Here is a 15422-nt window from a genome sequence, read left to right as displayed (position 1 = left end):
CACGCGCGACCATTTACTATTCCTTGTCGCCATATTACATTTGTGACGCACTTACATTTTTGTAAGCAAACCCATTTTACTGGAATTTAATCTAAATACTTCCTGTTCTTGTGGGATAAGACATTTTGTCTGTTCTGCAGCCTGCGTCATTTTCGAGGGCATTCACTTTTAGAACCTCCGTTCATAAATGCGCGTGCTAATGCGGCCTTGTTTTAATCTCTGTTTGCCTTACTTTGAATCACAGGATGCTAAACGTTTGGAGTCCGGCCTGCAGCTCCAGCATGAGGCCGAGATCGCGGGCTACCTCCTGGAGAGCGAGAGCCTTCTGCGCCAGCAGCTCAACGACGTGCAGGTGCTGCTGGACGGGAAGTACTACCAGGCGGATCAGATTGTGCAACGGTAAGTGTCCACGAGGAGTGAGAGAGCGTGAGGGGTGGAGCTAGGGGGCACAGGCCTGGAGATGCGCTGGGGCGCAGAAGTATACGCATTGTGCGGAAACAGCACAAGACAACGCATCATCATGGTAAACAAATCTCTGACAAACGTGACGAGACTCTAAAATCTCCCGTATCTTCATCTCTTAATTATGTCTGGAAGTACTTTATTCTATATTATTATTATTAAGGCTTCCTGTTTTCCCTTTTTACAGATTTTTACAGATAAATATAGACAGAAAACATTGTGGTTTTTGTCTGCATTTATTTTTTAAAAGTGGATAAATACAGAAAATTGTGATTCTTTTAAATGACTCACTGTGCAGTCTCATGAATTGTAGCCCAATTGCTAAGCAGATGGACAGCATGGAAAATTAAAAAACAGGATCACATTTTTATAAATAATGCAATATGTCAACATACATTTGTGGTATAATGTTAATATTTAGTGAATGTATTGTTACGTAATATTTAGCAGCTTAAATAGCGAAATCGCGACAGGCATCAAAGTTTGAGTGCGTGTCTATCAGTTAAATAAATATGGAAATATACAGTTTTACAACTTCATTTATACACCAAACACAAAATAAATATGGATAGATAGAGATAAAAGGGCCAAAAAATAAATATGGATAAATACAGCCGGACATATTAAAAAAATAAATACCATAAAACCGGGAGCCCTAATTATTATGCATGGTGCCCCTTCCTCTCCATAACATGTCTGGCTCCCACCACTCATATAAAAGCACATCTGCATGGCATTCCTAAAAACTGAATAGTGATGTAATGTTGGTAATGCAGTCTAGATGTGTGCCTTTTAAGGAAACGAGCTATATTTTGCGTAGTTTTTGTATAATGGCTTTTATCTATACATATATTGTAGGCTACTTATTGCACAGTGATGTGTACGTATTTTCAGTAACCTGCTTACTTCATGAGCCAATATCGACTGTGCAAAGTACTGTACAGGTAGTATGTATTGGCGCCTCACTACCAGCTTTGATCTCTTTTAACTGCTCCTGCACAATAATTCATAATATTCTTCAGTCAAATTCTCCACTGGCATTCGTTTTTAGCTGGGCAGGTTGGCCCAAACCTTTCTCCTGCCAACTCTTGCAAATTTGTAAAATCACACCTGATCCTTCACAGAGCCAGAAATCTAAACACATATCTTGTTAAGAAAAGTAATATTAAAGAAACTAAACCAGCTGACATTTTTGAGTTAAAAAGCATGCTTGCAGCTTGTGTCATCATCACAATAAGTGTTTCCAAATAGTGTTCTTGTTTTAAATGCAAGTGATATTTAAATGGGAAGCCTCCTAGCCGCCCACTCACATTGTTACTTCCAAAGATTCATTTCTACAAATTTGAGATTATAGTCTTAAAAATATAAAGCTTTTATGCACCGTGGTGCAAGGGTGCCTTCAGTGGCGCTAGGCAGTAAATTGTGCACCGGAGCAGCGGGAAAGTACAGGAATGCATCGGATTTCATAAACACAGTGCATTCCTGCCCTTTCACATTGGCGTAGGGCAGTGCAGCAAGAAGACTATGCCAATCCCTCATAAATGATGCCCTCTGTGGTATACAGCTCTAGATTATTGGCACCACAGTTGTTGGATTTACATACTGACACAGTCTTTTAAAAGTGAAAGAGAACCATGTGCTATTTATTGGCAGATGAATGTGTATGATGTAAACATTCAGGACCAGAACACAGATTGTGCGCGGGGGAGGGGGATTCATAATCTCATAATGGTGAAACAATGTTATTTTCCACTTGTTTGCACCATATTTTAAAGTAGACGTGCGCTTGGCTGTGCTGGTTAGCAGTGGCATATTGTTACTTAATTAATGATTTCTTTTAAAGCATGTTTGTTTTACAATGACAACATTTATTAACTGTGTCCCAGAGTGCTATTTTAATGAATGCCATTAATTTGTAAAATTACTCGCACTCATTTAACAATATTATAAAGTATTGTTGAACTATTTTTTTTGCATGTTACTGTATACAGTCATAATTTTAGAAACTGCAAGTTTAAAAAAGTTTTATGACAGTCAAATATGCCCCCTCAACAGAGAAGCACCATACTGCACGGTAAGCTGTCGGGGCCACATGGCGCACCTTCTGTGGTTCGTCTCTTTTGCTCTCTCTGTGTAATGTATGTTTTCTTCCGCACAGGTTCATTTTTTTAATATAAGGAAGGATCAAATAAGTAAATCCGTCATTGTTGCTGATGATGTCAGAGAGGTGCCTCGAGGTACTGGTTAAAATACTGTGCAACCACAATATCGCAAGCTGTATTCCCAGTCACCCTAGTGCTGAGCTGTTTCTTTGCTGTTTGCAGCTTTAGAATATTTTTTATTGTTTGCTGCTGTGTAAATTGTTATTTCTTTACAGGGTTACAAAGCTTCGTGATGACCTCATTGCCTTAAAGAATGAATGCTCCTCGTTGTACAGCACGGGGCGCTCCCTAACAACTGAGCAAACCAAGTACACAATGTCAGGAATAACTCAAGGTTTCAACTCTGGATTCTCACAACATTTGAACCCCAGCCTTAACTCTGGCTTGCCTCAGACTCTGTCTAGCTTGGCTCCATCCAGCATAACAACAGGCCTTTCTCATGGGGTTAACTCTAGAATGACGCCAGCTTTAAATCAAGGGTTCCCACCTACTTACGCCCCCGGTTTAATGCAGAGCTACATGCCAGGGGTGGATACAAATGCACTGCAAAACCTGAAGCTCATGCAGATCCGCAAGCCCACCTTGAAGTCTGCCATGGCAGATCAGAATATGACCGAGGAAGAAGTAAACATGAATTTTCTTCAAGACCTGCTCATCTGGGTGGATGAAATGCAGGTAACCCCCAGAGTGAAGACCTAATGCTTTACCTCTCCGTTTTATGTCTTCTGTGCAAAGACTTTGGCCTTACCATGTTTATCATTCATTCTGACAGGTGCAGCTTGATCGGGCGGAATGGGGCTCCGACTTACCAAGTGTGGAAAGCCATCTGGATAACCACAAGAATGTTCACAAGGCAATTGAAGAATTTGAATCTAGTCTGAGGGAGGCCAAAATGAGTGAGGTAGAGCACTTTCTTGTGTTTGGGAACAATGTTTGATACATGGTAGCTGTAGCCATTTCAGACGAAGTTCTTCTGTGTAGAAGTGGGCTGAAAGCAGAGTTGAAACTAGTTGGTTGCATAGAAGCCCATATTTTTGTGGAGATCCATTTCTAATGTTTGGGGCCTCTAATTCGGCTCACAAAAAGTGGTTCAAATTTACATCATATTTTGGTGCAGTGCAGCTTCTCCAATTAAGAAAAAAAGTGTGGGTTTTCACTTTTTACATACATTGACGGGGAGTTCAAATATAGCCAAAGAAGACCTTTTACTGGCTAGATCTCTTCTGGAGTCCAATTTGAATTAATGCCTTATTATGAGGCATTTCATGTTAGAGCATACTCTCCCTTCCAAGTTATAAAGTGAGTTATTCATCAGTTTAACATTTTGTAATTGCGGTCTTACTAAAGACAGCTCCAACTCTCCTTTGGAAAACAGCATTGTATACAGTACTTCACAGAGCCAATCCTTGCCCAAGATTTGATGGCCTTCATTCCAGTTTACAGTTGCCTAGCTCCTATTTGTTGACTTCCTTCCTTTTGTGTTTGACTCACTCACAGGAACTTTTTAATTTAGCTGTGTATAGATTTGCCATTTGACTTGCCCAAACGCTGCATTGCATACAGAGCTACATTAAAACACCTAATTGCTACCTATCAGTGACACCTATTGGCCACTAGAAAAACTGCAGCAGAAATGTAAAAGATAAAAACATCAACCTTCTTGAAGTCCACTTTAAAGAAGCATTGGCAATACCAATTATTCTCACTGCAAGAGTGAGACCAGCTGTCACTGACAAAACGTGTATTTGTTTAATAATCAGCAGCAACGTCCTATTCTACCAGCATCTTAGCAGAAGCACTATCAATCTTCCAGTCCTTTCCCTTTACTTCCACTCAAAGTACTGTGAAAATAGAAAGCAGCTCTTTATGCCCCTATCACAACAACAGTACCCATTCAAATGCATTTGAAAGTTCTCTTCTAATGTTGTTAACATTTCTGATTCTTTCATGTGTATCCTGAACTATGAAGAGCAATAGAAAGTCATCTCTGCATGATATTAACTGCAACATATATAGAATTCTCTAGGGTATATTCTTCATTGCTAAAAATGGAAAAGTACCTACGCAAGTAAGGGTAGTTGACAATTTTCAGGCATGGGTAATACAGGCAAAAATGTCTGCGTTTCTGGATACTGTAGATTTTTAAAAGAACTTTAATGTACTAAACAAGCTATCATTTGGCAGAAGTACATAACATTTACTTCTTTCTCTCGGGAACAGCTCCAGATGACTGGTTCAAATAAACCCCATTACTCCGAGAAGCTGCACAAACTGGAGGGCCATTATTCCAAGCTCCTGGTAAGATCACTAAATGCCTAACTTACTTCTCAGCTATTATTTTCAGTTTGTAGAGCCCATATCTTTAGTACTTATACTGTATGCTTCTCATTCCCCAAGCATTCATCCAGGAGTCGGGCACGGCATCTTGACACACTTCATAATGTGGTCTCCCGCGCCACGAGGGAGCTCATCTGGCTGAACGAAAAAGAAGAAGAGGAAGTTGCATATGATTGGAGTGAACGTATACCAAATTTGACCAGAAAAAAAGAATACCATGCGGTGCGTACAGCATGAACTTGAATGTTGTGTGCTAAATGAATTGTGAAGTGAAGACGGTCAGATCTCTTTGTGCGGGCCACAGTCTAGGCAGGGGCTACTGGGCGCCAGTTGTGGTTTTTACGGTGATATACACTGGTATCCTGCGTCCGTTCTACTATGACATAAAACCGGGACAAATGCATCACTTTCTAAACATGACTCACGATAACGAGGGCGAACAGTTACAAGCTTATCAGGTAGGTAATATGGAGGCAAGAACTCAGAACTCAATAGCCAACCAATAGATAAAATAATGTGTTGTCCAGCCCAGTGCCTAACTTTTATATAAAAGAAAGTTTTGTAATTTCAAAGCAAAACTGAATACTGCGCAATTCAATGGGACGATGATACAGGGTTTTAATCTAATTCATATTTAGCAGTAAGGCCCTACACCCCTCTTCTATCCCTGATATGGTTGTGATCCCATGGTTACAGCCCTGCAACACACAAAGGGCTCAGGAAATGATCAGGCACAGGTAAAGATGTTGTCAAAATAATCTCACTGGTTAAATATGCAAGCATAAGCAGCAGACTCATCTATGCATGTTAGTCTCTGATCCCAGGTGCATGTAAAGCTGTGCGTTTTCTTGCTGGTTATCAATGCATTTGTAGTGTTTTAGCAAATGTGGTACGCACTGCTGCCCTCGCGGAGGTAGCTCTTCTCCTGTGAGGGGCATGGTTGCATATTGATTTTGGACTAGTGTTCATTGGCTGAAATCGGTAAAACAGGTCTGTGTAGCAACAATCATCTTCAGCTGTGGCGGTCACCCTAGCTGGAGCAGACAGAATCATAGCTTCACAGTGGCAGCCTTCAGGTCAAGTTATCCGTGGTTATGTGTCTTCGGCAGTTGAAGCCTCCTGGCCAATCAGGCCTTCCTTCTTTGGAAGTGATGCAGCATCGCTCTCTGCAATGTCGGCTGTGGCAGAATCAGTCTTTTTAGCCCTGAGTGGATTGCCAGACGACACAGTGGTATTTGACACTGGAAAGTCTTAATGTAGCTCACATGGGAACTGTGCAGCGAGACTGCGGCTGAGGACACTTTAGCAAGACCTTAAGTTTCTCCAGCAGAAAATGCAGTCTTAAGGTGATATCCCCTCACCTCTGGGAGGCTGGCTGTCCGGTAGATACGAGTCCTGTTGCAAAGCAGCTTATTAAGTACTCTCTTGAGCACTCCCATCCTTGGACAAGAAGAACATGGGATTGGAATGAAGTGCAGGGGTTTAGAGTCCACTTTTATACACATTTTCAAGTTATGGGATGTGGTTACTCTGTTTAAGTCTTCATACCAATTTGGATCAGTTCTCTTCTAAATGTCATTTTCAGGCCCTGCCTTTGTTCAAAGTGATGGCTCCCACAACAGATAACAATGGAGCTACCTCCAAGCAGGGATATCCAAAAGAGTGGCACAGTGAAGTGAGTTCTCTGCACCTTGCTGTCATCTGTCTTCCTGTAAAAGTAAAAAGAGGCAGCAAAAAGTGAAGACCCTGCCTAGAAACCTCCTTACTTTCAACAACAGAAACTGAAGTCTCATCCTCACCCCTACCATGTACCAAATGGCAGTGCTCAAGAAGAACTAATCTGCAGCCCTGTGGCAATGAGGCCCTCTCTGAATTTCTTGGGAAACCCCTGTCTCCATCCTTCTTCAGGTCAGTGTCTGGGTCGCCACCCTTTAGCCACAAGAAAGCTGGTGATACACTACCACTCTCTGGGGAAGCCCCCGCCCCAATCTCCCTCTTGTGCCATGCTAAAACAGTGGCATCCACAATGGATTCTTCTGGCTTCAGTACCCAGACCTATACAAAACACCTACTACTGTACATGGCCTACACACTCACTGTACATACACACACTCAACATTCACGGGGATGTCAGTGCAAGGCCCTGGGTTTTACCTAACAGTGGGACTTTATACATGAGGTATCAGTAGACCACCCCTCACTGACCCAGGAAAAAGGTATGGTCACAGTAAAATTAACAATACACTTTACACTGTCACCACCGCTTTAAGTGATATACCCAGGGCGTGGACAGTAGTCCAATGCCCTCTATGAAGGCTCGCTTTGTTCACCCTCTTGGTCATACAACAGGATCTGGACCACTAACATGGGTGGGCCTAGCATGATGCCAGGGCCAAAATAAAAATCACAATATCAGTATCGCAGGCAGTAGGGCATTCAGGTCAGTTGTACATTCCCATTTATTATGCAGAGAACACCCCCCACCTAAAGACTCAATGTTTGTGGTAAACACTGCATATGTAACAATCATAGGGAGTAAGTGAAGTGCAGGCGGAGCACGAACACCTTAAATTATGGGGTCTGAAACACTATGAGAAGTATGGTGTGGGCCCCTGCACTCTAATGTATAGAGCTTTCTCACACTCTATGTAACAGTCAGTGTGAGATCCATCACCACGTAATTAATTGATTGATCTCAAACCGTATATAACATACAGTGTAAATTCAAGCACCATATAAAGAGCAACATGATATTAAGCCTGATGTGAAGAAAAGCTTGACCTTGACACTGTGATATACATTGTGAGCTAATGCAAGGTACATAATACAATGTGAACTTCAACAGCATATGAAGGTCAGTGAGAGCTCAATCCACATGCCTCAAGCCTTTTAAGGGTAGGAAAGTGCTCTAGAATCACCATACACTGCGGTGCCTGTAAACTGTAGAATGATCTTAAATGCTACTTAAATTGCAGAACTTGAACACTATATAAAGCAGAGTGATATAATGCAATGTGAACTCAGACACTCATGTTGCTTGTTCTCAAACCCCAGTAAGATATAATGCATGCATAAAAAAGCATGTATGTAACAATGGAAGCTCATAAGCTAGGCAGAGCATAGAGTGAACTTGAACTTGGTGTTAAGTACAATATAAGCCTGTATAGCAAGTACCCTGTAAACCCAAACACCTTGTTAAGTGCAGAGTGAGCTCGTGCATCAAGTAATGCACAGTGAAAACTCAAACAACGCGTACGATGCAGGGTAATATCAAACCCCCAGTGAAGTGGAGAGTGAGCTCGAACTCCATCTAATGCATTATATCATTACATACATAAGTATTCAAGAGCACATGGTAAGCTTGAACTCAGTATAACATATGGCATTATTATTCACTCTAGATACTATGCAAGCTTACAGGCAAAGGAGCTACTGCTTTGAAACACCATGAACAGGGGGATCTTAAATCTGATGTATAATTTGAAACATTATTCAAAATACAGCATGAGGTCAAGCCCCATGAAAAGTGGAGTGTAATATACACATTTTAGTGAGAGCTTTGAGGACATACTGTAAGAGTGGCCTAGACCAATTTAGTTTTTTTTAGTTTAGCTTTTGTTACCCCATCCAGTCAATATAGTGGTATCCAGGTAGAAAGTGAAGCACAGGGGCGTAGCTTCCATTGGTGCAGCAGGTGCAGTGGCACCGAGGCCCTGAGGCTTGAGGGGCCCACTGAATCCTGATTATTTCTGGATTTGATAGTTCAAACAGCAGCCCGGGGGCCACATTCCCTTCCTTGCACTAGGGCCCATGACACACTAGTCATGCTACTGGGGCAGCATGACAAAAAATACAATGCAGTTTGCATAGTGTGTGATCAATGGAGCATGGACTCAAATACCAAGCTGTCACTATCGTCTGCGCTGCGGTTCCTTGTGGTAATTCTTAAGTGAGGGTGGAATGAAGCAACGTGGATTTCTGCTAAGTCGTTTTACGAAAGACTTCAGCCCAGTCCTCGCTCAGGTATCCAAATGTAATGCATTTTTTCAAATTGTCTGGTCCAGGCATTGTTGTGTGTTTATAGTTTACGATTTGTGAGTACCAACCTGAAACCCCAGGATTGCTAGTAAACCACCCAAATCCACTGAGCCTGGATTTATCAGATTCCTTCTTTGATTCCTAAGCCAAACCACAGAGCTGATGTCATCAGTGAGAAGTGATGGAGTAATCCTATGTCTCTGTCCGCAGGCGCTCATGAGGGAGCTGGATCACAAGGAAGAGTCCATGCGGGCGGTGCAGGATATGGCGGAGCAGCTGCTGGTGGAGAACCACCCCGCCAGACTGACTATTGAGGTAAGTTAAGAATACACTGTCAAGCCGCAGTCATGAATGCAAGGATGGGTGGTAATCCTGTCATCTGTTGTGCGAGTCTGGGCAATCGACCCAGAGAATGAGTGGACTGGAGCTACTTTGCTTAGTCTGAGATCTGTCCACCGCAGGCGTGATGCACTTTCATCACAATCCAACACTGGTGGCATCGAATGTTATGTAAATAAGTGACTTGCTTACCAAGTCCTTAAAAATGTGCCCAGATGAATGTTAACAAATTCGTGACTCGGTGACCAGGTGCATGGCTGTCAATGGTGCAGTCGGGGCATTGGCACTGGAGCCAAGTGTTCTGGGGTCTAGCACATGCCCGTTTTGTTTGGCTTCATTGTAAAACTGGGGGAGGATTGGGGGTTGTTCTCCTTGTTTGCATTGGGGCCATTGGGGCGCTAACATTGCCACTGTCGGTGATATTGTTCTGCTGTTATCTGCAGAAGAGTGGTTGAAATACCGTGGCTGAGCCAAGGCACGGCTAGGGTGAGCTGGGGTAGTAATTTACAGAAATGTACTCCAAACGTAGACATAAGCCCGGGTAATGTCAGATATTTTGTTGAGAATCAGCTCCATTATTATTTTCATTCAACCAGTGACATGCAGATGAGTCACATATAATGCACATAGCTACCTGGTACTTCTGTTCGCTGCCTGTTGTAAAGTATGCTCTCACTGGGGTGAATTGCTCCCATTGGCCGACAGAGCTCCCAGGATGCTAATACAGAAAAAGCAGTGAAACACAGTATTTTTCCCGTTGCAGACCTTAAACAGCAAGCCCGAAAAAATTGTTTAAACAGTGTTGCAAGTTATGTAAATCACTTCTGAATGTTTATTAGAGCAAACATAGAGATAATTGTCATTTTCAAAAAATTCTGAGGATTTGGCGCAAATGTGTTTTGACCTGCCAGCTCTTGGCTTTTCCAGAATAGCAAAATATAAACAAATGGTCTGCATTTTTTGTAAGCAAGGTTTCAACCCTTGTGGTAGCTATTGTTTATTGTATTTATCAAGGCACACAAAAGCTTTGTTTTTGGCAGGCATTTTGGAACTCATTCTCAACATGATTTCGCATGCTGCTGGCAGAACCATTCACTGTGTGCACCTTTCAAAGAAAACCTGCTTTTGAGCTAAAAAAAAAAAGATGACTTGCATGATTGGGGTCAGGTGTGCTTTTGAAGATAATATTTGCAAGGGTCTACCAAGAATGCGACTGATTCCTCTATTGATGGATGTTTGTGCCAAGCCCAAACCATTGTATGTCTTTGAGAAGCCTAACACTTTAGTGTAGACTTGTAGGTTATGGAGCAGTGTGTCTGGGATTGACCCAGATAAGCCCACTAGAACCTTGTATCAGACGTGAACTATGTTCCCGTTTCCTTATGTACACAAAGTTTAAAATTCAAATAAAAACAAATTAGTTAGTATGTGACTTCGTAAGCATAATTCTGGCTGTTCATGTGAGATGGGAGGCAATTTTACTGTAAACAAGCTAACAGGAGACTTTCTGACTTGCTGAGTATAAGATGTGTTTTCCTTTCTTTCTGAACCAGGCCTACAGAGCTGCCATGCAGACCCAGTGGAGCTGGATCCTGCAGCTGTGTCACTGTGTGGAGCAGCACTTACGCGAAAATTCGGAATATTTTGAGGTATTTATATTATTTAATAATTCCATCAAAAACTGGCTAGAGACTACAACTGAAAAGTACATCTCTAACTAGAATGTTTACAGTTTGCGTCATGGTCAGGGGTGGATTAGGATACAAAACAGCTCAACAAAAATCTTTAATAACAGCGTAAATTTTACTGAGCGTGAAGATAGATTATTTCCTTACCTAAGACAATTTTGGAAAAATGGTGACAACTTTGTGCATCTTACAATACAGTTCATCAGATATATTGGTGGAATTTACAGCTAATTCTAGAGGGGACCTAATGAAATATTTCAAAGCCTTAATATGAACAGTTCCAAACCCTATTGCAAGACCTGTGTTACTCCACTGTGTCAAGCACCGCAGCCATACTATTTCTTACAGTACACTATTATGTAAGGCACCATAGCCAAACCAGTTTTGACAGTACTCCTGTATGTAATTCTCTTTAGGTAGACCAGTTTTCACAGTACACAAGTATGTAAAGAACCATAGCCAGTCCAGTTTTGACAATCCACACGTATGTAAAGCACCATGACCACAACAATTTTCATAGAGCCTCGGTATGTCAAGCACAAAGCCAGGCCAATATAGTCCTAGCATTCAAAGCAATATAGTCCGATTATATTTCCCCAGCATATAAAGCACCACAGATAGGCTAGTTTTCCCAATGCCTCTTTATATAAAGCATCATAGCCAGGTGATTTTCAATAGTGCTCAGTATGTAAAGCACTCCAGTCAGAACTGGTTTGACAGCATCTCTGTGTGTGTAAAGCACCATAGCCAGACCATATTTTACAGTGTTTTAGTATGTAAAGCACAATACCAGGCCACTACTTTCCTAGTATATAAAGCAACACACGTAATCCAAAGTGGAGTCTATGTTCTAGTGGGTTGTGAGTTTGTGGGAAGTTTCACGATTCACCAAGAAGCCTAAACCTCTTCTTGAAAGAAAACCTTAGTTGCAATGTCTGTTCCCAACATTAGATGACAGGAGAATGGACAGTGGTGGGATCTGAAGTCCTACTGGCCCCTAACCTATCCATGTTCAGCACGGAAAGTAGAGTAGAGTAGAGATGAGCCAGTGAGGCCCCAGTATGTAAAAAACAATGGCAAGACCACTTTTGTCCAGCTTCCGTACATGAGGCCCCATAGGTTGAGCACATTTCACAGAGTCTCTCCATGTAACATGTATAACAGTCAGGGCTGTATTTTCCAAAGACGTAAAAGGTAGAGATAAAGGCCAATTATGACAATATTGAAAGGACATTTGTTAGCACAGCATTGCCTCAGAATGTGAAGTAAAACAGTTGGATCCATATAGCCCCAGTATGTAAAGCACAGCAGACAGGCACGTTTTTGCTGAATTCGAGCACGTAAAATACCATAGTGAGGCTCAGGAAGGGCAGCTCTCATGTTATCCTAGAATATAAAGCACCAACGCTGGGCAGTATTGTGGCAGATTGTGAAGCACAATAGCCAGGCAAGTATTGCCCCCCTATTCAAAACACCATAACAGTTTACTTCCACAAATGGTTAAGCAGCATTGCATCCCTAAGCCAGTATCCACAGCCACTTCTTGCATTCTAGCTAGTCCAGGCACAATGCATCTCTCAGTATGTATTGCAACATCAGACTCAGGTTAGTATCCACATTTCTTCATGACTGAAAGCATGATTATTAGGACAGTATCCACAAGTGACACTTTTCACCCAACCCACCTTTGGTCCTACATTCTCACCATAACAGGTCAGGTCCTGCGGCTCCTTCACTGAGATGTAGAGCACATGTAGTGCATGTGCAGGGTTGTACCTGCACTGCAGAGAACAATTACCATTGAATTTGTGTTCATTATAGTCCTTGTCCTTCTTACCTGCACCTCTTGCCTGTTGAATCTGTCCCCCCTTGCCAAAGATCCAGTACTCTTACTCAGGGGAGGCGTTGATGGGGCTGGCTGCTAGAAGCAGCTACCATGGATTGCAGAGTGTAGAGAGCAGTGACAATGTAGATGCCTGTGTAGCGGGCTTCATCTGAGGAAACTTTTTAGCCTGCATTTTAGGCCTGGTGGGTTTATCAAACTAGATCAGAAAGCAGCCCCTCATCCTCCAGCATACCAGAATATTTCCTTGCATGCTAGCAGTTCAGTGCTGCAGTATCTTGGTCCCCTTGGAAGCTGACCAGTAAGTCAAAGAAAGCAAAACTTACCTTTCTGCTCATACTCTAACTGCACATTGTCCCAGCCATGCATACAAATAGTTGGCCTGCAACTAATTGTACAAAGCCCAGAATCCCATAAGAGCTTACTAATGGCTGGCGTGTGCCGTGGCGGCTCCTCGAGGGAGTGCTGCGGGCAGTGGGGCAGGGGAGGGGCAGGATGGGGGTAGTAAACTTCGGCATACGGCCGAACAGAGTTAAGTAAATTAATAAATAACTAATCAAAAGAATTACATTGTGCGCACTGCCTCCCCGATTGCGGATTGAAGGACATGTGCAGTGCATGTTGACATGTTGACATGCACCATTTCCATGGGTGGTTGTAGTGCGTGTTGACATGCAACATTCTATGGACGTGTGTAATGCATGTTTACATGCATCATTCTATGGACAGGTGCACTGCGTGTTGACCTGGACCATTCCATGGATAGGTGCAATGTGTGTTTGCATGCAGCCTTCTATGGACAGCTTCAATGCATGTTGACATGCACCTTTCAAGGGACAGGTGTAATGTCTATTGCAGGTGCAGCAGCAACAAAGCCAACAGTGGGGAGGGGGACGAGTTCAGTGGTGCATGACTCCCAATTCACATTCACATTTCTCTTTGGCAAACCCCTGCTACCTTCTGTTGAAAAACCCATCTGATACCTGGGGGTGGCAGTGCAGATGGAAGTCTGGTGTGAAAGTCCAGCCATAGATATTGAGAATGTGATGTTACAATGCTCCAGATGAATATTATTGTATATGTATACTGTAGATGTTAGACACTAACATATACACATGTGTAGAGCTCCCACCATAACATTTAATGTTAGTTGTTTTAACAGAGGCCTTACTTGTGTTTCCCCAGTTTTTCAACGATGCCAAAGAAGCAATGGATTATTTAAAGAACCTGAAGGATGCTGTGCTTCGCAAGTATAGCTGTGACAGATCCAGCAGCCTCCATAAACTAGAAGACTTGCTGCAGGAGTCCATGGTAAGTGTTCCAAGCAGGCCTCTTCAGCCAGATGGCCACTAAAGGCACCCATGAGTGTGATTTTGATTCCTTTATGCAAGGTGGCGTATGGTGGGAATCATGCACCACCAATAGTCTTAGATGTACTGGGTCTGCAGGGAGAGCAAGCCCATGTGTGAATGTATGATGATGTGAATAAGATCAAAGCTCTGCAACACAAACATTTAGGTTTGAAATTACAATGCCCTGTTTTAAAACTTTCATATTTTAATGTTGTCCTGTAGCTGTGCCCCTTTCTCAATTCTCTGCATTAGCGGTGCTGTGTTCTACCTTGTCGTGCCCCGGGACGCTCCTGTGCTGGAGCATCTGTGCGCATTATAAGTGCCCATAGCATAGCATAGCATAGCACAGATTCCCATTGTAGTCAGGTGATACCATTAGTAGTTTGCATTCGTTTATCTTCAGCATCTGCAGTCATGTCTCCTGCAGCTAGCAAAGTTGGGCGTCGGTCACACTGGGGTTCAGGGGGGGTGATTAATTCTCCTTCTGCGATGTTACATGTTACACATGATATATCAGGAATACTCATGGTTATTCAACCCACAGCCTAAGTCAAAAAATCTGAAGACATGTTATGGACACACTTAACTCCTTAAGACACCGAGAGACTTTGCTGTAAAGTCAAACAGGTGCAATAATATTGGGTAATATCTTCAGTTTTGTGAGATAAAATGCCATGTATAATATTAACAAGTTTGCCTGTGTTTCATGTGATCCAATTAGTGACAAGTGCAATGCGTGTTAACATGCTGCATTTTATGGACAGTTGCAATGCATGTTGACATGCACTATTCTATGGACAGGTTCAGTGCATATTGACATGCACCTTTCTATGGACTAGTGCAGTACGTGTTGACATGCTGCATTCTATGGACAGTTGTAATGCGTGTTGACATGCTGCATTCTATAGACAGTTGCAATGCGTGTTGACATGCTGCATTCTATAGACAGTTGCAATGCGTGTTGACATGCTGCATTCTATGGACAGTTGCAATGCGTGTTGACCTGCTGCATTCTATAGACAGTTGCAATGCGTGTTGACATGCTGCATTCTATAAACAGTTGCAATGCGTGTTGACATGCTGCACTCTATGGACTAGTGCAATGCATGTTGACATGCTGCATTCTATGGACTGTTGCAATGCGTGTTGACTTGCTGCATTCTATAGACAGTTGCAATGCGTGTTGACATGTACTATTCTC

General features: G+C 42.5%; 1 protein-coding gene across 4 annotated transcripts in view; it reads left to right on the top strand.

Moving 5' to 3' along the window:
- Positions 1-15422, top strand: part of DST (dystonin) — a 1528317-nt gene that overhangs the window by 834875 nt on the left and 678020 nt on the right. For all 4 annotated transcript variants that reach the window (XM_086926448.1, XM_086926449.1, XM_086926451.1 and 1 more), the window contains 8 exons: positions 245-399; positions 2840-3299; positions 3397-3525; positions 4845-4922; positions 5022-5183; positions 9210-9314; positions 10892-10987; positions 14055-14180. In XM_086926448.1, the coding sequence (XP_086782574.1) occupies positions 245-399; positions 2840-3299; positions 3397-3525; positions 4845-4922; positions 5022-5183; positions 9210-9314; positions 10892-10987; positions 14055-14180 (1311 nt within the window). The remainder of the gene's footprint in view (positions 1-244; positions 400-2839; positions 3300-3396; positions 3526-4844; positions 4923-5021; positions 5184-9209; positions 9315-10891; positions 10988-14054; positions 14181-15422) is intronic.

This window comes from Lissotriton vulgaris, chromosome 6, assembly GCF_964263255.1.
Source record: "Lissotriton vulgaris chromosome 6, aLisVul1.2, whole genome shotgun sequence".
Lineage (NCBI taxonomy): Eukaryota > Metazoa > Chordata > Amphibia > Caudata > Salamandridae > Lissotriton > Lissotriton vulgaris.
The sequence above is the reverse complement of the archived record's forward strand: the minus strand, read 5'-3'. Positions and strand labels throughout refer to the sequence as shown.